This window comes from Pogoniulus pusillus, chromosome 10 (assembly GCF_015220805.1).
Source record: "Pogoniulus pusillus isolate bPogPus1 chromosome 10, bPogPus1.pri, whole genome shotgun sequence".
NCBI classification, from domain to species: domain Eukaryota; kingdom Metazoa; phylum Chordata; class Aves; order Piciformes; family Lybiidae; genus Pogoniulus; species Pogoniulus pusillus.
This window is the reverse complement of record NC_087273.1, coordinates 33,104,077-33,129,698: the sequence shown is the minus strand read 5'-3', so window position 1 is coordinate 33,129,698 and position 25,622 is coordinate 33,104,077. Positions and strand designations below refer to the sequence as shown.

Below are 25,622 nucleotides of genomic sequence, written 5' to 3'. Positions count from 1 at the left end.
CTGGAGGGGACACCTCATGGATGTCTACAGCTACCTGAAAGGAGGTTGTGGAGAGGCTGCTCCTGGGCTCTTCTCACAGGTAATTAGTGATAGAACAAGAGGGAATGGCCTCAAGCTGTGGCTGGGTGGATTTAGACTGGACATTAGGAAACACTTTTTTCCCAGCAGGAGTGATTGGCATTGGAATGGGATGCCCAAGGAGGTGGTGGAGTCCCCAACTCTGGAGATGTTTAAAAGTCATTTGGATGTGGTGCCTGGAGAAATAGTTTAAGGGTGAACTTCATAGAGTAGGGGTATTGGTTGGTCTTGGTGATCCTAAGGGGCTTTTCCAACCTGAATGTTTCTGTGATTTACCTGATTATCCAAATCCTACATTTACAGTCATAGAAATGCAAATTTGTGGATGCAGTGTAATAATGAGAGGTAAAGACAAGACACAAACTCCTCAGTAAGCCTCACATCAATGCTTGAACAATAAAGCAAAGCCCTGGAATTTTAACTGGTTGGGGTAATACTGAGTCGTTATCTGAGACCTGGAGTCAAGTTAGTGCCATGGTCTAGATGACTGGATAGGGCTGGGTGATAGGTTGGACTGGATGATCTTGGAGGTCTCTTCCAACTTGGCTGATTCTATGATTCTAAGTTTTTGTTGTCAGATCTTGAGTGAAAGTTTCTGCTAAGATTTTGAGTCAACTCTTTTGTTACGTGAGCTCTTGAGTCAGGTTTTGGCTGTCTGAAATCTTGAGTCAGTTTTTTTTCTTTCCAGTTATTTCTGTCAATATTGGTCAGTGACCCGTTAAATAGACACTTAAAATGTCTATTTAATGTAAGGTAATGTTAAAAATACATTAAAATGATCAAAAGAATCTCTGCTCTTCCTTCTGAAGATGCAATTCTCAAGAATGAAGATCCACTTCTCTGCTTCCATCTCCTGTGGCTTCAACCAGATCAAAGCCTATGTACAGTAAAATAGCTCAGTACCATATGCTCTCTGTCAATTTTTGACCCTGTCTTGGGTTCAAACCATCATCTCAGAAGTTTATGCATTCTTCCATGATTAATGGTGGATAAATCTATTAGCAAGGTTTGCATTCCAGTTCTAATCCAGTTAATACCACGCTGAGCAGGGTGCAATAGTCTCTGCAATCTCTGCCCCTGTGCAATTTAGAACATCTGAGGCACAGGGACTGTGTTAAGTGCTCTGAAAATTCAATTCAGTTGTCCAAACAGAGTTTGTCTCCACTTTACCCCTTCCTATTTCAGCTCCCTGCCATGGCTACTCTCCTTTTTCATTAGATGCAAAGGCAATTACTATGATCAATGAACTTGGCCTCCCAAAGGTTCAGTGGCTGCAGTAAGGGACTCATCACGAGCTCGCTCTTTGTTCCTTCCAGGGTGAGCACAGCTGTGCAACCAGCCACACCGTGGTTTTCAACAAACAGCTCTCTCTCCATCTGCAGCACACCTACCCACCATGTATTTCAGTCAGTGCTGGCAAATGAAGCCTCCAAAAGCTGGCATTAGCATGGATCCACAATTCATGGCTGTCATTTGTCCTTCTCTTTTGGGCCAGATGTTGCCATCCGCCTTTTCTCTCTATTTAGGTGCCTCATTCTTACTAATCTCTTTGTATCACTCCTCCCTAATTTGTTTTTCCTTCTTCAAGGCTCTCCTTCAACAACTGGAGGGTCCTTAAGCAGTTGCTTGATTGCTCCTCTTCCAAATTTACCACTCTCCATTCTTTCAAACCTCCATAGAGGACTCCAGAGACTTTCCCTCCAGGTTGTTAAAGGCAGATACTGCATGGAAATACTACACAGAAGATACTCTAGAGACTGTGTATGTTGTGCATATGCACACAGAAAATACTCTAGAGACTGTGTATGTTGTGCATATGCACACAGAAGATACTCTAGAGACTGTGTATGTTGTGCATATGCACACAGAAGATACTCTAGAGACTGTGTATGTTGTGCATATGCACACAGAAGATACTCTAGAGACTGTATGTGTTGTGCATATGCACACAGAAGATACTCTAGAGACTGTGTCTGTTGTGCATATGCACACAGAAGATGCTCTAGAGACTGTATGTTGTGCATATGCACACAGAAGATGCTCTAGAGACTGTGTATGTTGTGCATATGCACACAGAAGATACTGTAGAGACTGTGTATGTTGTGCATATGCACACAGAAGATGCTCTAGAGACTGTGTATGTTGTGCATATGCACACAGAAGATGCTCTAGAGACTGTGTATGTTGTGCATATGCACACAGAAGATGCTCTAGAGACTGTATGTTGTGCATATGCACACAGAAGATGCTCTAGAGAGTCTGTATGTTGTGCATATGCACACAGAAGATGCTCTAGAGACTGTGTATGTTGTGCATATGCACACAGAAGATGCTCTAGAGACTGTGTATGTTGTGCATATGCACACAGAAGATGCTCTAGAGACTGTGTCTGTTGTGCATATGCACACAGAAGATGCTCTAGAGACTGTGTATGTTGTGCATATGCACACAGAAGATACTCTAGAGACTGTGTCTGTTGTGCATATGCACACAGAAGATGCTCTAGAGAGTGTGTATGTTGTGCATATGTACACAACTCTGTTGCCCAAATTCTACATTGCACCCAGTACATCATTTGATTTTAGGTGTTTATTTAACTTCACAGAAGTTCCTAAGTTCCATGTCTAGGCAGTGGAGCAAAGTTGGTGGCTTTAAGACATCCAAAAGAAGAATTTTGTACCAGACTTGCTGAAGTCTGGACTGCACCTGGAGCTCTGGAAATCCTGGGAAGTGTCCACCTCTGTCTATATGAGAAAGAACACTGCAAACTATTTCATTAGGTGCTTCAGATTTAGATCAGTTTTGGTCTTTCTGATAGGCAAACTGGATTTTCTTTCTGCAAAGCTGGAAAACTAAAGCTAATGAGATGAATGATGAGTGGCCTGGAGCAGGGACTGGTAAGTCCACTTAAACTCCATCCTACTGCTCATATCTACAGATTGACTCTCTACAGATCATTGTCAAGGGCAGTCTACATATGACCATTTTATGAGGTAAGAAAAGAGGGAAGCTGGTTAAAGGTGCCCTGGAAAGTATGTCTCGGTTATACCTCTGGTCTCTCAGGTCTCTCTCGGTCCATGGTCTTCCTCCTCAGAAGTTTTCTCACTCCTTTGTCAAACATCAGCTGCCTCTTGCTGTTGTTCATTGCTGCCTCATTCATTTTTCTCACTTGGGAAATCAGGAAAGATGGGACCTAAAGGAAGGAAACCAGAGTTGAGAGGATAAAGTGGGGAGGGAAGAGAAACTGTATTGGAACTCTAGAAAGGCACCAAATTTTAGGCACAAGGGAATGCTCCAGGGACACCTTCTTTGGCTTTTCAGTTCTTAAAGAGAACAGTCAAAAAGCTGGGCACAGACTTTTCAGCAGAACCTGTTGTGGGAGGACAGGAGGTGATGGGCTGAAACTAAAAGAGGGAGATTCAGGCTAGAGAGAAGGAAGAAACTATTTACTGTGAGGTTGGTGAGATGCTAGCCCATGCTGCCCAGCCTGGTGGCACAGAAACATTCTGGGTCAGGTTGTTGGGGCTCTAAGCAACCTGATCTACTTGAAGATGTCCCTGCTGACTGCAGAAGGGTTGGACTAGACAATATTTAAAGGTCCTTTGCAACCCAAATTATTCTGATTCTATGACAGGTACCTCCAGAGGGCAATTTGTTCCACAAAGGATGCCTCAGGTGAGGTAAATCTCCATCCAGGAGTATTTGTCACCTTATCTCCTAGATATAAAAGCCTCCAGCCAGTATGCAAAGAATAGCTAACTTTTAATTCTAGGGAGCTCAGTTTACTCTGATTTCTGCAGAGCTGATGCTTCTTCAGTCTGTTAGAGCCCTGGAGCAGGCTGCCCAGAGAGATTGTGAAGCTTCCTTCTCTGGAGAGATTCCAAGCCCAGCTGGATATTGTGATCCTGGGTAACCTGCTGTGGGTGCTTTAGCAAGGGGCTTGGACTAGTTGATCCCTAGAGGTCCCTTCCAACCCCTACCATGCTGGGATTCTGTGATAGCAAAATACTTCTCTGAGCTGGAGCCATGAAAAGGGAGACACCATCTACTGCCCAGGGAGGTAGTGGAGTCACCCAACCTGGACGTGTTCAAAGCTCGTTTGTATGTGGTCCTTAGGGCTATGGCTTAAGGCAAATCTTGTGAAGTTCTAGGTTGGACTTGGTGATCCTGAGGGGCTTTGCCAACCTGCATGTTTCTGTGACACTGTGATTCTCAGAGGTGTCCCTGCCCATGATGGGGAGGCTGGAGATGCTCTCTGAGGTCCTTTCCAACCTAAACCATATTGTGATCTGTGATTACATCAACACAGGAAGGACATGGAACTGTTAGAGCGAGTCCAGAGGAGCCCATGAAGATGATCAGAGGACTGGAACACCTCTAGTACTGAGGACAGGCTACAAGAGTTGGGGATCTGCAGCCTGGAGAAGAGAAAGCTTCCCAGTAAGGCTGGGGAGGGACTATTGACAAGGTGTTGTAATGACAGGAAGAGGAGCAATGGATTTAAACTGGCAGAGGGGAGATTTAGACTAGATGTTAGGAAGAAGTTCTTTGCAGTGAGGTGGTAAGACACTGGCACAGGTTGCCCAGGGAGGTTGTGGCTGCTTCCTGGAGGTGTTCAAGGCCAGGCTGGATGAAGCCTTGAGCGACCTGTTCTAGATGGAGGTGTCTCTGCCTATGGCAGGGGTTTGGACCTGGCTGAGCTTTGAAGTCCCTTCCAACCTAAAGCATTCTATGACTACTCACTGTCCACAGGATGTCCTGGTACCGAATCAGAAGCCGCACGATGTGCGCCGTGGTGGCGGCCGCTTGCATTTCCTGTTGGTTTGCACGTTTCCCTTTGTAGATGAAGAGGTTTGGTGCCACAATCATAGAAACATTCCACAAGTTCATTTTATTTTTCCCCTCGTTAGCCACCACCTTCTTCAGGAACTGAAGAAAGGCCTGCAAAAAGGAGACTTGTGATGCTGAGGCTCAGAAAATGCTTTTCAAATGCAGGTCTGGCTCCCACCCTCCTCTTACTTGCACTGGGAGGTGAACTTGGGAGTGGGTTGCATTTTAGTTTGGATAACTGATACTGGCTGGCACAATCACAAATGAATGGTTAATGCTATCAAAATACACATTAACAAATTAGCTGTCACTTCAAATATAATGCCAAATGCATTATGTTGACTGTCTGCACTAAGGGTCTGAATCTTGGGGTAGAGGTAGAGGGAAGATAGAAAGGTAGCAGTGGAACAGGTCAAGTTTGCCCTACTGAGGATCTATCTGGAGTACTGGGTGCAGTTCTGGGCTTCTCAGTTAGAGAGGGAACCACTGGGGAGAGTCCAGCAGAGGCTACAAAGATGCTATGGGGACTGGAGCATGTCTGTGAAGAGGAAAGGCTGACAGACCTGGGGCTGCTCAGCCTCGAGAAAAGCAGCCTGAGAGAGGATCTGATCAGTGCTCATTAATATCTAAAGGGTTGGGGGAAAGAGGATGGGGCCAGACTGTTTTCAACAGTGCTCAGCAACAGGACTAGGGCAGTATCACAAACTGGAACCCAGGAAGTTCCATCTGAACATGAGGAGAAGTGTCTTTGCTGTGAGGGTTTTGAAGCCCAGAAGCAGGCTGTCCAGAGAGGTTGTGGAGTCTCTTTCTCTAGAGATCCCAAACCTGCCTGGACATTGTGACCCTGGGCAACCTGCTGCAGGCAACCCTGCTTTAACAGGAGGTTTGGACTAGATGATCTCCAGAGTCCCTTCCAAGCCCTACCATGGTGGGAGTTTGCAACCAGTTAATTTCTTCCTAGATTTCAAGGTGTCCAGGTTGATGTTGTTTGACCAAGGCTTTTTGTGTTGCAATTACCAGGACAATCCAACTCTCTCCAAATGGACACCAGTCCCATATTTCATATGAACTGGTAGTTAGACAATGGTTGGACTCTATGATCTTAAAGGTTTTTTTCTAACCAAAATGATTTTATGGTTCTGTGCTCTGAGGAGTTTCTGCCAGCAACCCCCAAACTTTTGCCCTGGGATAATGAGATCCAGCAGAGCTCGGTGGTTGTGCATTGACGTCACTGCTGCACATGCATGGCAGAGTCAAAGGAAACTCTTTTTTCCCTTTTGGCCACTGTATTCAGACTTTTCCTTCAGAGACTGAATAGGATAGGATGGGTTAGAGCTGGGGGCTGTCAGTAGATGCATTTGCAACACCACTGCAGCAAAACCCCTGCCTTTGTAGCCCGATGTCACTCTTGGAACACTTTTACAACCCCAGGCACCACAGAACAGGGACTATGTTGGAGACATTTCTAACATCTCACTAGAGATAACAAGAGGAGATGGATTTTGTTTGTCATCACTTCTATTTTGGTGTGAGAGCCTGGTAATAATTAAGACAACTCATCTAGTATATGTTCTACGTATGCAGATCTATACTAATATGGCTCTATATATCTATACTAATATAGCTCACATCCTTCACAGAGCACTGGCAGCCCTCTAAATGCCTCAGTGAAGGTTATTCTTTTCTCTTCTGATTGTATAAACCCTGGTGAAGAAGCCACCTGGACTCATAAAGCTATATCTAAACTGGGAGACGAGTGGGAGGAATCCCTGCCCGCAGCAGGGAGGTTGGACCAAGGAGATCTTTAAAGTCTCCCCAGCCCAAAGCACTCTATGACTCTGTGACTTTCAGAGATGGGGGATCTGCAGGATCCTGATGGGCAGGAGACTTGATGAAATGTCTGGAGGCTCCCAGGTGGCTTGGTCACCCTTTATTGTGGAAACAAGTCTAAAGATGCAATGAGTGTCTCTTAGGGTCGGGACATAGCTGCAGCTAGATCTGGGAGATGCCAAGGAAACCCAAAATGCTCATAGCCACTGTGTCTGGATCAGGAAGTAGGAGATGGGTGTGGGCACTGGGTTGTAAGGCAAACCAGCAGAGGGTGAGGTCCTGGCATCCATGCTACAAAGGGACATTCTATAGGGTATTTTTTGGCTTCAAACTACCTCCTCCAACCTGCTCTGGTGCCTTGGAAACCTCAGCCCTAGAAGTGGACTAAATGAGCTCCCAGAGGACAACTTCTCATTTAACTTCATCCTAGAGAACTCCAGTTACACAGAAAACCCAGAAGCTGGAGCTTCTTTTAATGGTCCAAGCTCTGCCTTCTTGAAAGCTGCTCCAGAACTAATGCTGTCTTGGAGCCATTTACGGAGGCCAGAAGTTGGATACCTCCAGCATCAACTTCTGAACTGCTCTTAAAAGAAATGACAGCCAAGGAATGGGAACATCTCTTCAAGGAAATGATGCTAAACCACAGTTGAATCCTTTCATGGTGCAATCTCTCAGCACCAACTGCTAAGAAGATCCCATACCCCTCCTTTTAAAGTCTCAAGCAGCACAGATGGCAGGTGACAGCAGAAGGAAGCACTTACCTTGGCTGTATCTCTGTTGGCTTCAGGCAGCAGCATGATCAACAGGTGCAAAGCTTGAAGCTGTAACTTGATCTTGGAGATTTCTAAGGATGTGAAAAGTGAATACTTGTGACATCCCAGTTGCAACTGATTTGTCCTAAAAAGCTTGTTGCTCAGCAGTTCCAGAAGCACAGCAACCATTGCCCAGTTGAGGTGGGCATGTTTAGGCACTGGTTAACCATAGCCTTCTTCCTAACTAGAAAATCAATGTCATAAGTGTTTTGGTTGGGGGGTTGGTTTGTTTATGCTTTGCTTTCATAGAATCAAGCAGGTTGGAAGAGACCTCCAAGATCATCCAGTCCAACCTAGAACCCAGCCCTATCCAGTCAACTAGACCATGGCACTAAGTGCCTCATGCAGGCTTTGCTTCAACACTTCCAGGGACAGTGACTCCACCACCTCCCTGGGCAGCCCATTCCAATGCCAATCACTCTCTCTGACAACAGCTTCCTCCTAACATCCAGCCTATACTTTCCCCGGCACAACTGGAGACTGTGTCCCCTTGTTCTGTTGCTGGTTGCCTGAGAGAAGAGGCCACCCCCTACCTGGCTACAATGTCCCTTCAGGTAGTTGTAGACAGCAGTGAGGTCACCCCTGAGCCTCCTCTTCTGGGCTAAACACCCCCAGCTCCCCCAGCCTCTCCTCATAGGGTTTGTGTTCCAGGCCCCTCACCAGCTTTGTTGTCCTTCTCTGGACATGTTCCAGCACCTCAACATCTCTCTTGAATTGAGGAGCCCAGAACTGGACACAGCACTCAAGGTGTGTCCTGACCAGTGCTGAGTACAGGGGCAGAATAACCTCCCTTGTCCTGCTGGCCACACTGTTCCTGAGCCAGGCCAGGATGCCATTGGCTCTCTTGGCCACCTGGGCACACTTTGTTTTGCTTTGCTTTGGTTTTCCTTATCATTTTGGCTCTCTGTCACAGGGGGGAGACAAGGCTCCATAAAATTCTATCCAGAAAAAGCAACGAGCCAATGCTTTTCAGTACCAGCCAGTTTCTTCCTGGTAGCACAGAATGGGTTGTGAATATTGAACCAAGTAGTGTCCTCTTTTCCAAGTGAAAACTTTGGGGTCAATCTTCTTTAGTAATTTGCTGCATGTTTGTGCCATTGGAGATTGATTCCTTGTCACTTCAAAAGTTCTTATCCCAAATCTAGTACTCTAGGTCAATGTGGAGCCTCTTGTCAGTGACAAAATATCATGGCTTCAGCAGCTGATGGCTGTCCAATGCTCACTAAAAGAGCTGGAGTGGAGAAGACAGGATGAGTAACTATCATCTGGAGGAAAAAGGATGTGAGTCATGGATCCTGTTTTGGTTGTAGGGAATGAAGCTGCTTTACCCTGCACAGACATCTCCTGTTCAGTCTTCTCTAGGCTGCTGAGCAATTTTAACTCATAAGGAGCACACTCAGGTATGTGAAGGCATGGACCTGGTAGAGTAAATCCAGAAGAGGCCACAAAAATGCAAGAGCTGGAACCCCTCTGGTTTGAGGAGAGGCTGAGAGAGCTGGGGGTGTTCAACCTGGAGAAGAGAAGGCTCTGGAGAGACCTTCTGGTGGCTTTGCAGTACTTAAAAGGGCTGATTAGATAGGTGGGGATAGATGTTTGAGCATAGCTTGCTGTGACAGGACAAAGGGTGATGAGTTTAAAATAAACCAGGGAGATCTTGACTAGGGAGAAAGAAGAAATTTGTTGTGCTGAAGGTGGTGAGACACTGGCTCAGGTTGCCTAGAAAGGTGGTAGATGCTTCCATCCCTGGAAGATTCACTCTGCACAGATTCACTCTGTGCTGGGTCAGAAACTCGTTGGATGGCCAAGCCCAGAGAGTGGTGGTGAATGGTGCCACATCCAGTTGGCAGCTGTCACTAGTGGTGTTCCCCAGGGGTCAGTGCTGGGCCCAGTCCTGTTCAACATCTTTATTGATGATCTGGACGAGGGGATGGAGTCCTGCATCAGTAAGTCTGCAGATGACACCAAGCTAGGAGCAGGTGTGGAGCTGTTGGAGGGTAGGAGAGCACTGCAGAGGGACCTGGACAGGCTGGATGGGTGGGCAGAGGCCAATGGGATGAGATTTAACAAGGCCAAGTGCAGGGTTCTGCACTTTGGCCACAACAACCCCAAGCAGTGCTACAGGCTGGGGACAGAGTGGCTGGAGAGCAGCCAGGCAGAAAGGGACCTGGGGGTACTGGTGGATAGTAGCTGAAGATGAGCCAGCAGTGTGCCCAGGTGGCCAAGAGAGCCAATGGCATCCTGGCCTGCATCAGGAACCGTGTGGCCAGCAGGACAAGGGAGGTTATTCTGCCCCTGTACTCAGCACTGGTCAGGCCACACCTTGAGTGCTGTGTCCAGTTCTGGGGTCCTCGGGTCAAGAGAGATGTTGAGGTGCTGGAACATGTCCAGAGAAGGGCAACAAAGCTGCTGAGGGGCCTGGAACACAAACCCTTTGAGGAGAGGCTGAGGGAGCTGGGGGTGTGCAGCCTGGAGAAGAGGAGGCTCAGGGGGGAACCTCATTGCTGTCTACAACTAGGAGGAAGTTGTTGGCAGAGAGAGTGATTGGCATTGGAATGGGCTGCCCAGGGAGGTGGTGGAGTCACTGTCCCTGGAGGTGTTCAAGAGAAGACTGGATGAGGCACTTAGTGCCATGGTCTAGTTGATTGGCTAGGGCTGGGTGCTAGGTTGGCCTGGATGATCTTGGAGGTCTCTTCCAACCTGCTTGGTTCTACGATTCTATGGTTCCAGGTCAGGTTGGATGGTGCTCTGAGCAGCATGCTGTAGCTACAGATGTCCCTGCTGATTGCAGGGGTTTGGACTCAATGACTTTTAAAGGTCCCTTCCAACCCAAACAATTGAATTATTTGATTCTATGATGGCTAAAGGAGGAGGTCACCTCCTTGTGCCCTTTCCCTCACAGAGACACTGAAAACTTATCTACAACCTTATGTAACATTCCTGTTCTCTGTATGACTTTGCCTGATAAATTGATCACCCTGATGGTTTCACTCTGTCCTAGCAGAAATGGGCTTACAATGATATCAGTAGGTATTACCAGGGGCTACTGTGTTCTTCCTGGAAGAGAAGTGAACAACCTGTACTGAGCTAGAGGGTGTTATGTACACTGAAAACAAACCCCAATGGCCTGGTGCTTTCTGTGGTCACACAGCAATTTGTATGAATAGTCTGACCTCAGCAAAAGCCTCCAGAGAAATAAATCAGATCTAATAGAATGGGTTGGAAGAAACCTTCAAAGGTCATCTAAATCAACTCTCCTGCATTGAGCAGGAACATCTTCCACTAGATCAGGCTGCTCAAAGCCCTGTCCCATCTCACCTGAAAAGGTTTCCAACTGAAAAGAAGAGTTTGCAGAAAATTCAAATGCTTTTGCCAATGTACTGGGCCTTTTTTTCTCTCTCTACTTCTAAGTAATAGGACAAGAGGAAATGACCTTAATTTGCACCAGAGGAGGTTTAGGATGATAGAATCATAGAATTGTTTTTGCCAGAAAAGACCTCTAAGATCATTGAGTCCAACCTAAGACCACCATGGCCACAACACCATGTCCCAAAGTGCCATGTCCACACTTTTCTTGAACACTTCCTGGGATGGTAACTCCACCACCTCCCTGGGCATCCTGTGTCTGTGCCTGACCACTCTTTCAGGGAACATCCAACTTAAACCTGCCCTGGCACAATTTCAGGCCATTTCTTCTCATTTATCACCTGACACTAGGGAGGAGAGACTGAAGCCCTCAGTCTCCTTTTCTCCTGACTAAACAATCTCAGTTCTCTCACCTGCTCCTTGTATAGAGTACATAGCTTGGCTATTAGGAACAACTTCTGCCCCAGAAGGATTGTCAAGCCCTGGAACAGGCTGCTTATGGCAGCAGTGGAGTCCCTATCCCTGGGAGGATTGACAAACCCATGTAGATGTGCTGCTGAGGGACATGGTTTAGTGGTGACCCGGCAGTGCTGGCTTGATCTTGATGATCTTCAAGGTACTTTCCAATCATAATGCAGCTAAGACTCTAATTTCATCTGGTTCAGCCCATCCCAACTCCATGCCCACTTACTTTCCACTAGTGTGATGAAAGCAGGGAGATATTCTACTGTGAAGAGCGGGCTTGGCAGCTCTCTTATAAACATTTTCAGCAGTCCTGCTGCATCGTTGTTTCGTACTTGGTCCCAGTCAAAAGTGTCTTCATAGAATTTTGCTTCAAGTTCTTGGTGGAGGTTCTGAAAGAGAAAAGGCACATCTGACCTTTAATCATAGAGTCATAGAATCAAGCAGGTTGGAAGAGACCCCCAAGATCATGCAGTCTAACCTAGCACCCAGCCCTAGCCAGTCAACCAGACCATGGCACTAAGTGCCTCAGACAGGCTTTGCTTGAACACCTCCAGGGACGGTGCCTCCACCACCTCCCTGGGCAGCCCATTCCAATGCCAATCACTCTCTCTGCCAACAACTTCCTCCTAACATCCAGCCTAGACCTCCCCCAGCACAACTTGAGACCGTGTCCCCTTGTTCTGTTGCTGCTTGCCTGGGAGAAGAGACCAACCCCCACCTGGCTACAGCCTCCCTTCAGGGAGTTGTAGACAGCAATGAGGTCCCCCCTGAGCATCCTCTTCTGCAGGCTGCACACCCCCAGCTCCCTCAGCCTCTCCTCATAGGGTTTGTGTTCCAGTCCTCTCACCAGCTTTGTCACCCTTCTCTGGACACATTCATGCCTTCTGATCCAACAGTTTGACATCACTTCAGAAACCTCATTACAAACAGCAGGTTTACCCCCAGGGATGAATTAAAGGAGCTCTAAACCAGCAGTGGTTTAAGTACAACCATGAGGAGTTCAGAACAGGTCAATCAATCCAGTTCTTGGAATTATTTTGCCACTCAGACTAAATTTGGTTTAGCTGCAGCCCCATTTTCTGCCAGTGACCCATGTGAACCATTTTCAAGCAAGACAATTTTGTGCAATGTCTTGCAGCTAGAACCAGAAAATTCAGTTCAACAGAGTTTTTTACAGCTCTTTTTGTGTGAAAGACTCTCTAGAGGCTTGACCCTGAAATCACAAAGGAGAGGCAGTTCTTCCCTGCTGCCAGGGAACTTGCTGGGCAGTCTGTTGGCATCCAAGTCCACAGGCCTTGAGCAATTCATAGAGTTACAGAATCATAGAATCATTTGGGTTGGAAGAGACTTCTAAGATCATTGAGCCCAACCAGCAGCCTCAGACCAGCATGGCCATTAAAGCAGTCCCAAGGTGCCAGGTCTGCATGCTTATTTCAACACCTCCAGACATGCTGACTCCACCAGCTCCCTAGGCAGCCTCTTCCAATGCCTCACAATGGCTTCACTGTAAGGTCTACCTGTCTTTGGAAGGCTGGTTTAGGAGAGCTATAACCAGATTTTATCTCCATAGGTATAACTAGGTGTAATCACTTACCAGAAGAAGAAAGTGTCAAACCATGACTGTCAGAAAACCCTCACTTAATACCCAAACACACCCAAAACCAACAAAAAGCCACCACCACCACCAACCAATGAACCTAAGCCCCCAAGAACCATCTAAGACAGGTGGACTGTACCATTTTAGGTGCTCCAATGTCAGTGTTTTGCTCAGTATCAGACTGATCGAGTTCTTGAGGGTGACTGATGCATGTTTCAGCGCTATATGGTGGTACCAGAGTGAGAGTAGTATCTGTCAGCCTGTCCTGCCATCCAGTGAGACCTGGACAGGCTGGAGAGTTGGGCAGAGTGGAACCACTGTGTGTGTCAAAACAGCCAAGTGTAGAGTGTAGCACCCTGGGGAGGAATAACTCTCTGCACCACTGCAGACAAGAGGCTGACCTGCTCTGTGGAGAAGGATCTGGGAGTGCTGGTGGACAACAAGTGCACCATGAACCAGCAATCTATCCTCGAGGCCAAGAAGGCAAATGGTCTCCAGGCAGACATTAAGAAGAGCAGAAGAGTGTGAGCAGCAGGTCAAAGGAGGAGCTTTTGCTCCCCTACTCTGCTCTAATCAGGCCACATTTGGAATTCTGGGTCAAGTTCTGGGCTCCCCAGTTCAAGAGAGACCAGAAACCACTGGAGGGAGTCCACTGGAGGCTACAAAGATGCTGAGGGGCTTGGAACATCTCTGTGAGAAGGAAAGGCTGAGAGACCCGGGGCTGTTTAGCCTGGAGAAGAGCAGCCTGAGAGGGGATCTTATGAAAGCATATAAATATCTAAAGTCTGGAAGTCCTGAGGACAAGTCTGTGCTCTTTTCAGCCATGCCCAGTGACAGGACAAGGGACAGTGGGCAGAAACTGGAACCCAGGAGATTTCATCTGAACAGGAGGAGAAGCTTGGAAGGTGCTGGAGCACTGGAGCACACTTTCCAGAGCAGCTATGAAGTCTCCTTCTCTGAAGAGATGCTAAACCTGCTTGGACATTGTGATCCTGATCAACCTGCCATGGGTGGACGTTGTGATCCTCATCAACCTGCCATGGGTGGACGTTGTGATCCTCATCAACCTGCCATGGGTGGACGTTGTGATCCTCATCAACCTGCCATGGGTGGATGCTGTGATCCTCATCAACCTGCCATGGGTGCCCTGCTTTAGCAGAGGGCTTGGACTAAATAATTCCCAGAGATCCTTTCTCATCCCCACCATGCTGGGATTTGTGTTGAGTGGGAAATGATCAGTAAGGCTGCTAGTGGGGCCAGAATGTAGCTTCAAAGCCTGTTTAGAAAATACAGGCTCCTCAAATATGTGTTGAGTTAATAGATTTGAAGGACACTGTTTTAGTGTGAAGAGATCACAGCATCACAGAAACCCAGCATGATGGGGGTTGGAAGGGACCTCTGCAGATCATCTAATCCAAACCTCCTGCTAAAGCAGGGTCACCCACAGCAGGTTGCCCTGGATCACAGTGTCCAGGCAGGCTTGGAATGTCTCCAGAGAAGGAGACACCACACCCACTCCTGGTAGCCTGCTTCAGGGCTCCACCACCCTCAGAGAAAAGAAGTTTCTCCTTAAGTTCCATAAATCCATAAATAATTCCTGATTCTGACTGGCCTAACACTGCCTTATGCATAGGAAATGTGTTGCTGCTTTTCTGTGAGACCATTCGTGACAAAATTGATTGCAGGCAGCATTCACATTTCAGATCAGGCTTTTTGGGGGGAAATGCCCTTCAATGCTGCACCAAAGGAAAAAAGAAAGGTTTAGTTCATGCAGTCAGAAAAGCTTTGACAAATTAAACCTGTTTGCAAGGCTCCCATGAATGGAAGGAAATGACATCTCAGATATGGTCACACATAATGAAGTGGAATGGACACAAAAGGAAGCAGAAAGTCATTCAGGAGTTGGTATCTAATGTTACAATCTCGTTTTTGCCAGCAGCCTTTGCCAGTGGGTAAATTGGGCTATCTGAACTCCTGGGGTCACATCTCTTGCACATAACCCAGCCAGACACCTGGCTAGGTCACACCTTGAGTACTGTGTCCAGTTCTGAGCCCCTCAATTGAAGAAGGATGTTGAGATACTCAAATGTGTCTGGAGAAGGGCACCAAGGGTGGTGAGGGGGCTGGAGCATAGTCCTGTGAGGAGAGGCTGAGGCAGCTGGGGGTGTGCAGCCTGTAGAAGAGGAGGCTCAGGACAAACCTCACTGCTCTCTGCAACTACCTGAAAGGAAGCTGTAGGCAGGTAGGGGTTGGTCTCTTCTCTCTCATAAAAAGAAGTTGCACCAAGAGAGCTTTAGATTGCATAGTAGGAAGTTCTTCTTTCCTAAAAAAAGTTGGAACAGGCTGCCCAGGGAGCTGATGGAGTCCCCATTTCTGGAGGTGTTAAAAAATGTGTAGACATGGTACTTAGGGACATGGTTGAAAGACCATAGTGGTGTTGGGTTGAAAGTTGGACTTGATGATCTTAGAGATCTTTCCCAACCAAACCAATTCTAATATTTGCTGAGACCCCACCTTGAATGCTGCATCCATTTCTGGAGCCCCTATTACAAGAAAGACATGGACATGCTGGAATCTATCCAGAGAAGGGCCACGAGGATGCTCGGAGGGCTGGAGCTGATCTGCTACAGAGACAGACTGAGAGCATTGAGACTGTTCAGTCTGCAGAAGGCTCTGAGGAGACCTTATTGTGGCTTCCAGTATCTGAAGGGGGCTACAGGAGAGCTGGGGAGGGACTTTGAGGGTGCTGGGTAGTGATAGGACTAGGGGGACAGGAGGAAAAGTAGAAGTGGGTAGATTCAGATTGGATGTTAGGAAGAAGTTCTTCACCATGAGGCTGGTGAGACACTGGAACTGGTTGCCCAGGGAAGTGGTGGAAGCCCCATCTCTGGAAGTCTTTAAGGCCAGGCTGGATGTGGCTCTGAGCAAATTGCTCTAGAGTGAGGTGTCCCTGCCCATCGCAGGGCATTAGATGATCCTTGATGTCCAGCCTTGATGATTCTATGTCTCTCTGATTCTAAGTTGCTCAAACCAGAATAGAGGTAAGCAACAATCTGGGAAGGATGCAGACACTAAGCCCAGAAAAAAGCTTCCAGCTCCTGGAATCAAGGTAGTCTGGAGAAGCAATTGCAAGCATTGCTGCCCCATAATGTGTCAGGCTGTCAGGTACCAACCATCCTGTATTCACAGCCTGTGAAAACACAGCAGCTGAGGCTGCCAAACAGGGAATGCAAGCCAAATTTCTCTCACTTGGAGCATGGAATTGTAAGATCATGGAAGATAAATGAGATATAAAGTATCACAGAGGTTAAAATTACACAGAGTGAGATGATTATCTGAAGTTTGCTCAGTCTAGCAACCTTGGGCTTCTGAAAAATAACTCAAACAGAGATAAGATCACAGCATTCCTGGATGACAGAAATAAACTGGAAGGATCTCTTAGTGTCTAGTGGTGAAAACTGGACTTAGTGTCAAGCCTGTCCTTCATGCAGGACATGAACAAAGCTTGGAGCACATAGTCCAGGATTTATTCATTCCCAGGAACCAAACTGACCTTTCACTGGTAGAAGCTCCCTAATTGATAGGAGGTTGACCATGAGCCAGCAGTGTGCTCTTATGTATTAGAAGGGCTGTGGCTGGTGGATCAAGAAAGGTTCTCCTCCCCCTCTGCTCTGCCCTGGTGTGACTGCACCTGGAGTACTGTGTCCAGTTCTGGGCCACTCAGTTCAAGAAGGACAGAGAAATGCTTGAGAAAGTCCAGCACAGAGACACAAAGATGATGAAGGGGATAGAACATCTCTATTATTAGGAGAGACAGAGGCAGCTGGGGCTGTGCTGCTTGGAGAAGAGGAGTCTGAGAGGTGACCTCCTTGATGTTCATAAAGATGTAAAGGTGAGTGCCAGGAGGCTGGAGCCTGGCTCTGCTGGGTGATGCCCAGTGACAGGACAAGGGGCAATGGGTGGAAGCTGAGGCATAGGAAGTTCCATGTGAACATGAGGAGGATTTTTTTATGCTGTGTGGGTGACAGAGCACTGGAACAGACTGCTCAGGGGGGTTGTGGAGTCTCCCTCTCTGCAGATATTCCAAATGTGCCTGGATGCATTCCTGTGTGATCTGGTCTGGGTGATCCTGCTCTGGCAGGGGGTTGGACTGGATGAGCTTTTGAGGTCACTTCCAGCCCCTGCCATTCTGTGATTCTGTGAAATAGAAATGCTGAGCTGTACACATCAATATTTGCATGTGGTGTGAGTGGCTGTGTGCTGGGTTACTGCCTTGGAGCCCATGGCCCAGGAGACAGAGAACTGTCAGGAGCATGTACCTTGACTCGAGAGGCAGATCCAGGCACTCGTAGAATTCCTTCAGTTTCTAATCCTGTTTCTTCAAGCTTGAGCAGCAACTGGGGGGGGGAAATAAAGAAAAAAAGGTAAACCAGGGGAAAACTCAGAAGCACTTAAAAATAGAATCATTTTGGTTGGAAAAGACCTTTAAGATCATCCAGCTCAGCCATTATCTAACCCTACTACATCTCCTCCCAAACCACATCCCTCAGCACCACATCTCTGCCCCTTAAATACTATTAACTTTTTGTCAGCCTAGGTATTCTTGAAACTGACTTGGAAAAGATAAGTTTGCATAGAATTTACAAGTGAAAATGAGCCAGCTCATGTAAATCAACCTTCTGAATCTGTTCTCCATCTTCCTGAGCCTCAAATATGGAGGAGGAAGGGTATGGAAAACCCACGGTGTAGTAGAATCACTTAAGCATAGAATGGTTTGGGTGGGAAGGAGAGATCATATAGTTGAACATCCTTGCACTGAGCAGGGACATCTTCAACTAAATCAGACTGCTCACAGCCCCATCCAGACCCTGGAATGGCTCCAGGATTGGAGCATCTACCATCTCTGTGGCCAGCCTGGGCCAGTATCTCACCACCCTTAGTGTAATTTTGTTTCCCCTTCCATTTAGTGTAAATCTCTCTTTTTTTAGTTTAAAACCATGAGCCCTGCTCCTGTCATTACATGCCCCTGGGAAATGTCCCTCCCCAGATTTCTTGCAGGCCCCCTTAAAGTACTGGAAGGCCACAAGAAGGTCTCCCTGGAGATTTCTCCAGGCTAAACAGTTCTAACTCTCTCAACCTGGCATCATGGCAGAGGGATTTCAGCCCTCACAGCACTGTCATGGCCTTCTCTGGCCCCTCTCCAATAGCTCTATGCTCTTCTTGTGCTGGGGATTCCAGAGTTTAGACCCTTCTGCCCTTGATTTGAGCTTGGCACCGCTGCAGAACAAGTAATTCGGATACAGGGTAGACAGACTGGGCAGAACACAGTGGTTAAATTAACCTCTGAGCAGTGTTTAAGTCTTTCCTTGAGGAGCACAATGGAAAAGTCTCTTAGATAGCATTTCTGAGACCTGAGAACTCAGACAGGAAAGTGATCCCAGGGCATTTTGCTCTGAAATTTCTTCCCATTCCAATTCTTTATTATCTATTTTAAAAATGTTTTGATTTAGTATGATTTGGAGTGAGATGGAAAAAAAACACCACCATTTCCTAACACACATCACACAACTCTGGGGTTTTGCCACCAGTTCAGCTTCGTGCCCTCAGTGTTGGATGCTCCTAATATCCCATGATCTCTTGACAGTGGAGCTGATTGCAAAGTCATGTCAATGTTCAAGTTGTGTCAGTCTTAGCCCTGACACTGCACAGCACTTCCTATTTTTTCAGTATTTATAGGGAAATTTGTTTTAGTTTCAAGTCCCTGTGAGCCTGTGTGCCTGTGCCTGTGTAAATGTCTCCAAGACGATGTCACTGAACCATCAATTTGAGTTATCTAGCTGAGGAACATCTGACCTTTAATCATAGAATCAACCAGGTTGGAAGAGACCTCCAAGATCATCCAGCTCAACCTAGCACCCAGCCCTAACCAATCAACCAGACCATGGCACCAAGTGCCTCAGCCAGGCTTTTCTTGAACACCCCCAGGGACAGCGACTCCACCACCTCCCTGGGCAGCCCATTCCAATGCCAATCACTCTCTCTGTGAAGAACTTCCTCCTGCTGACTGCAGGGAAGGGGTTGGACTAAATGACCTTTAGAGGTGTCTTCCAGCCCAAACCATTCTCTGAGTCTGTGTTACTTTGATAAATGACTTTGTCTTGCCATGCAAACCTCAAAGAGAAGACACCAATGGTAGCTAAGCAGTAGGTCTGAATTCATGTGAAATTAAAACTCCTGGGACAACTCATCTCTTACACTACTGCAGTCCTCCCTCACACAATTTTCCTAGCTCTCTAAAGAGAAAAAGGAGAAGGAAAGCAAGACCTTTGTGTCCCAAAAATTGCTGTGTGGCATCATACAATCACAAAGACAGAAATACATCCCCAGCACAGATAAAACCACTCAAAAGCAGCAAACTCTAACTCCTTGTCAGAAGATGTTCAAGCTATAACATATGGACAATCAGTAGGCACCCCTGAGGATCTAAAGCCTGTATCTTATTTTATCTGCTAAACAGGTGCTGGAGTGTGTCCAAAGAAAGGTGACAGAGATGGTGAAGTGCCTAGAGTACAAGTCTTATGAGGAGCAGCTGAGGGAACTGGGGTTGTTTAGCCTGAAGAAAAGGAAGCTCAGGGGAGATCTTCTTACTCTACAAGGTAAGAAGGTTGGAGAAAGGAATAAGGAATAGGACAAGAAGAAATGGCCTCAAGTTGCACCAGGGGAGGTTTAGGTTGGACATAAGGAAAAATGTCTTCCCCCAAAGGGTTATCAAGCCTTGGAAGAGGCTGCCCAGGGATGCTTAAATCCCCTGGGGGGGTTTAAGCAACTGGTAGATGCAGAGCTGAAGAACATGGTCTGGCAGTGCCGAGTTAGTGTTTGGACTCAATGCTCTGAAAGGTCTCTTCCAACCTATGTAATTCTATGGTTCCATGACTCCTTTGGTTGTCAGTGCCTATGATGGAAAAGTGAATCTTTGCAGCTGAGCTTTACTCACTTTTTGAAAGATGAGGGGAACTTTAATTCCAGGAACCTTCTTCTGGTCATTCTCCAGCAGTATGTTGAGTGGGACCCCAAACAGACCATTTTCTTCAAAAATCAAAAGGAAGAAATGTGAGAAAGAGAAAATGCAGTCTCCTGCACATCTCCTGAACAGTGCCCCCCGATCACAGGCTCACAGGATGTCAGGGGCTGGAAGCCACCCAAGCAGATCATCGAGGGCCACCCCTCTGCCACAGCAGGACAATACAATCAACCTCAGGTCACAGAGGAACGCATCCAGACAGGCTTCTCCACAGAAGGAGACTCCACAGCCTCTCTGGGGAGCCTGTTCCAGTGTTCTGTGACCCTTGCAGTAAAGAAGTTGCCCCTTGAGCTGAGGTGAAACCTGCTGTGCTGCAGTTTATATCCATTGCTCTTTGCTCTATCACAGAGAGCAAGTGAGCAGAGCCTGTCCCCCTTTCTTGACCCCCAGCCCTCAGATGGTTATAAACAGGTCGTAAATCCCCTCTCAGTCTTCTCTTCTCCAGACTAAACAGCCCCAGGTCCCTCAGCCTCTCCTCCTAAGGTTCCAGTCCCCTGATCAGACTAAACAGCCCCAGGTCCCTCAGCCTCTCCTCATGGGGTTCCAGTCCCCTGATCGGACTAAACAGCCCCAGGTCCCTCAAGCCTGTCCTCATGGGGTTCCAATCCCCTGATCAGACTAAACAGCCCCAGGTCCCTCAGCCTCTCCTCCTAAGGTTCCAGTCCCCTGATCAGACTAAACAGCCCCAGGTCCCTCAAGCCTGTCCTCATGGGGTTCCAGTCCCCTGATCAGACTAAACAGCCCCAGGTCCCTCAAGCCTCTCCTCATGGGGTTCCAGTCCCCTGATCAGACTAAACAGCCCCAGGTCCCTCAGCCTCTCCTCATGGGGTTCCAGTCCCCTGATCAGACTAAACAGCCCCAGGTCCCTCAAGCCTCTCCTCATGGGGTTCCAGTCCCCTGATCAGACTAAACAGCCCCAGGTCCCTCAGCCTCTCCTCATGGGGTTCCAGTCCCCTGATCAGACTAAACAGCCCCAGGTCCCTCAGCCTCTCCTCATGGGGTTCCAATCCCCTGATCAGACTAAACAGCCCCAGGTCCCTCAGCCTCTCCTCATGGGGTTCCAGTCCCCTGATCAGACTAAACAGCCCCAGGTCCCTCAGCCTCTCCTCATGGGGTTCCAGTGCCCTGATCACCCTGGCAGCCCCCCGCTGGCCTGCCTGGAGCAGCCCCCGGGATGCCCCAAGGCAGTACCTCGTCCCCGCACCCTCTCGGCGCGGTTCCTCTTGAGCTCCAGGCCCAGCGCATCGTAGAAGGCTGTCAGCTCCAGCAGGGAGAGGTAGCGAATCTTCTTCATGTCTTCAGCAGAGAGGTCCCCAACCTCCGTCAGGCCGCAGCGGCTCCTCCGGACAACGAATTCCTGCAGCAGAGGCGCACACAGAACACTTCACTGGCACGGACAGTACAGGACAGCAATTTTGGGGAGCTGTTTTTTGCTGTGGGAGAGATGCCCACGGGTGCTAGGAAGTCACGTTAGGGTAGATGGGTAGCACCAGACTGCCGAGCTACATCCCTAACCACTGGTCTGGTGGTGTGTTTAGGGGAGTGGAGCCCAGGAGCTTCTGTCTAAACACAGGAAAGTGTTTTTCACTTTGAGGCTGACAGCTCAAGAAGGACATGGAGCTGCTTGAGAGAGTCCTGCCCAGAGACACAAAGGTGATGAAGGGAATTTAGCATCTCTGTTATGAGGAGAGACAGAGGGAGCTGGGGCTGTGCTGCTTGGAGAAGAGGAGGCTGAGAGGTAAGCTCCTCGATGTTCATAAAGATGTAAAGGTGAGTGCCAGGAGGCTGGAGCCAGGCTCTGCTGGGTGATGCCTGATGGCAGGACAAGGGGCAATGGGTGGAAGCTGAGGCATAGGAAGTTCCATGGAAACATGAGGAGGAATTTCTTCACTGTGAGGGTGACAGAGCACTGGAACAGGCTGCTCAGGGGGGTTGTGGAGTCTCCCTCTCTGGAGATACTCAAAACCTGCCTGGATGCATTCCTGTGTGATCTGGTCTAGGTGATCCTGCTCTAGCAAGGGCAGTTGGACTGGATGAGCTTTTGAGGTCCCTTCCAGCCCCTGACATTCTGTGATTCTGTGACAGAGCACTGGACCAGGCTGCTCAGAGAGGTTGTGGAGGCTTGGTGTCTGGAGGCTTTCAAAACCCACCTGGATGATTTACTCTATTTAATCATAGAACAGCATCACAGAATCAAGCAGGTTGGAAGAGACCTCCAAGATCATCCAGTCCAACCTAGCACCCAGCCCTATCCAGTCATCTAGACCGTGGCACTAAATGCCTCATCCAGGCTTTTCTTGAACACCTCCAGGGAAATTTGGTCCTGCTCTAGTGGGAGGGCAGGACTAGATGATCTTCAGAGGTCCCTTCAACCCCCACTCTTTTGTGATTCTGGGAAACTCAGAACTGAGCTTTATCACCATGTTCCCTCGCAGCTGGACTGGGGAGTGGTGCTGGAGCAGAAGTATTTCCCTCAGTGCCTCTACTCTAATTGAGGCCAATGAGGTATGTCCTACCCAAACCTGTGCCCAGATTCACCAAGAGTTTGCTCTGCTTCTCCCAGAGCATCTTTGAATGCTGTTGAAGCAGCTAACATTTGACATCATGGATAGGGTTGTAGACTTGGCAGCGCTGGGTTAATGAGTGGACTTGATGACTTCAAAGATGTTTTGCCACCTAAATGATTCTATGCAACCTGCTCTAGGTAATTCTGCTTTAGCAAGGGGGTGGGACTAAGATGATCTCCAAAGGTCCCCTCCAACCCCCACCATTCTGATTCTGTGATTCTATGGTTATTCAGGTTCTGTGGTTAATCAGGTGTGAACCCACACCTGCATTACATATTACTGTTCACTTATTTGGTCTCCTGGGAGAGAACAAACTAGAGACCTGAAAGAAAGCCCAGGAGCAAAATCACTTAGTCCTGATGGTTGGACTCGATGACCTACATCTGGACTTGATGATCTTAGGAGTCTTTTCCATCCAGAATAATTCTGTGATGCCAGCTTGACAATTTACTTTCTCAAGAAGCACTCAGACTTAGAAACAGGACTCCCAGCAGCTAAGAAATCATTTATTCCAGTCCACTTGACCTGGATGACACTTGGTAATTTGAGGGCATGTGAAGATGTCTACACACAAAACTGCTGTGTCATGGACCAGAGCCAGGAATGTTCTGTCATGACAGAAGCATTTGAGCACATGTTGAAAGGAAGAAATAATCCATCAGTTCAAGACATCATTTTTAGGCACAAACAGAAAGTTCTGGTGCAAACCTTGCTTCTCAAAGAACCATGGCTCTTGGGTATCATGTGCTGGGTTGTTGGTTTCTTCTAATGTAATTGTCATTTAAAGCAGTAATTGTCAGTCAGAGGTATAAATAAATAGTGTTACAAGTCATCTCCTCCCTCTGGGGAGCTGAGTGGAAACCCAGTCTTCACTAATGTTTTGCTTCTGGAAGTTTCAGCCCAGCTCTCTCTATTTTAGACAAATGTGGACTAAAGAGGCTTAACTGATCTTTAGATGAAGCCACTCAAGCACATTTAGAGGGAAAAATAAAGGCCAACAACAACAGCAGAAAACAATTAAACTCACAGCAGATTTCAGAAGTCAGGAGGAAAAGGACATCATCTAGCTCAAGTAGGTTAGAATCACAGAATGGCAGGAACTGGAAGGGACCTCGAAAACTCATCCAGTCCAACCCCCCTGCCAGAGCAGGATCACCTGGATCAGATCACTCAGGAAAGCATCCAGGTGGATTTGGAATATCTCCAGAGAGGGAGACTCCACAACCCCCCTGGGCAGCCTGTCCCAGTGCTCTGTCACCCTCGCAGTGAAGAAATTCCTCCTCATGTTTATATGAAACTTCCTCAAGTGCCACCCATTGCACCTTGTCCTGTCACTGGGCATCACCCAGCAGAGCCTGGCTCCAGCCTCCTGGCACTCACCTTTACATCTTTATGAACATCAAGGAGGTCACCTCTCAGACTCCTCTTCTCCAAGCAGCACAGCCCCAGCTGCCTCTGTTTCTCCTCATAACAGAGATGTTCCATTCCCTTCATCATCTTCGTGGCTCTGTGCTGGGCTCTCTCAAGCATTTCTCTGTCCTTCTTGAACTGAGTGGCCCAGAACTGGACAGAGTACTCCAGATGCAGTCACACCAGGGCAGAGTAGAGTGCAAGGAGAACCTCTCTCAACCTACTAACCACAGCTCTTCTAATACACCCACAGTCAGGACTTCCCAAATCACATCACACGTGATCTTTCAGTGGAGATTCATGATAGCTTGTAAGGAAAACCTGCAGGGGATGGAATAACTAATTCAAGCCAGATTCTTCCTTCCCTAAAATGCAACACTTCCACTTCTGCTGAGACTTAATAGTGTAACAACAGCTACAAGGAGGACAGTCTTCTGAAGACACTTATGATACTAAAGAACAGATTTTGGTACTAATGATGCAAAATGTCCAAAGAAGTCAAAGCACAATAAATCACCTTGACAAAAAAAAAACTAACAAGAAAAAGAAATAAGATAGACATAGATTTTCTGAGAGGAAAAAGCATGTTTGGCTAGAAAGAAAATGACAAATGCTCCAAAGCCAATCTGAAAAACATAACTACAGAGGTATTCCAGGGTGGCTAATCAACTCCCAGGGTCACTACAATGTGAGGTGGTGTCAGTATGAGGCTTGGGGCTGAGCCTCTCCTATCTTTTGTCATGATTTTCCAGTGATTTTTCTTACCAAGAGTGGAGGCACAAAATACAGCCCTGAAGGAGGCTGTGCTGTCTTCAGGTTAGCCAGAAGTGCTTACTGACTCTGGATTCTGAGGTATCTTCCAGGAAGTCACACAGATGATGGGGAAATGGCATGTGATGTTGATTAGGCTCTTCAGGGATATGCAGAGGATGTGCTATTTTATGGCTTATCACAGAATCCCATCATAGTGAGGCTTGTAAGGGATCTCTGGAGATCATCTAGTCCACCACCCACCCCTGCTAAAGCCAGGCCAGCCACAGCAGGTTGCACAGGATCACAATCTCCAGGTAAGTTTGGAAACTCTCCAGAGAAGAGGCTCCATGACCTCTATGCCAGCTTGTTCCAACCCTCAAGGTAAAGCTGTGTAGACCTCACTCTTTCCCTGTTGGCTCACTTTGGGGAAGGAGGGAGAGCAGTCCTTCAGAACATAGGTGACTGGTCACTCTGTCTAACAGAACAAAAGCTGTCACTCTAACAGAACAAAAGGTGCTGGGGTTGTTGTGTGGTTTGGGTTTTTGGGGTTGGTTGGTCATTTTTCTTTGTGGTTTTGATTTGTATTTTACTGGGACCCATTACAACCTGAGGCATTATGAGGGAAAAAAACCAAACATTATGAGAGGCAGTGGATGCCTTATCCCTGGAAGCATTCCATATCAGGTTGGATAGGATTCTGACAAGCCTGGTCTAGTGGAAAATGTCTCTTCTCACTGCAGGGAGTTGGACCAGATGAGCTTTAAAGGTCTCTTCCACACCAAACCAGTCTATGATTCTGTAATTTCTCCTGTGCTTTTCCAAATGGTGTCCTGCAT

At 47.5% G+C, this 25,622-nt stretch overlaps 1 protein-coding gene across 2 annotated transcripts in view; it reads right to left on the bottom strand.

Annotated features, from left to right (window-relative positions):
• Positions 1–25,622, bottom strand: part of ARHGAP28 (Rho GTPase activating protein 28) — a 109,203-nt gene that overhangs the window by 6,043 nt on the left and 77,538 nt on the right. Inside the window, exons 6-13 of one of the 2 annotated variants that reach the window (XM_064150176.1) lie at positions 21,248–21,413; positions 19,970–20,061; positions 17,295–17,372; positions 11,605–11,767; positions 7,500–7,582; positions 4,822–5,019; positions 3,128–3,271; positions 2,644–2,822 (exon numbers count right to left, since the gene is read on the bottom strand). In XM_064150176.1, coding sequence (XP_064006246.1) covers positions 2,730–2,822; positions 3,128–3,271; positions 4,822–5,019; positions 7,500–7,582; positions 11,605–11,767; positions 17,295–17,372; positions 19,970–20,061; positions 21,248–21,413 — 1,017 coding nt within the window. In that variant the 3' untranslated portion in view covers positions 2,644–2,729. Of the gene's footprint in view, positions 1–2,643; positions 2,823–3,127; positions 3,272–4,821; positions 5,020–7,499; positions 7,583–11,604; positions 11,768–17,294; positions 17,373–19,969; positions 20,062–21,247; positions 21,414–25,622 lie in introns of those variants that run through there. The other variant, XM_064150175.1, reaches the window with a different exon arrangement.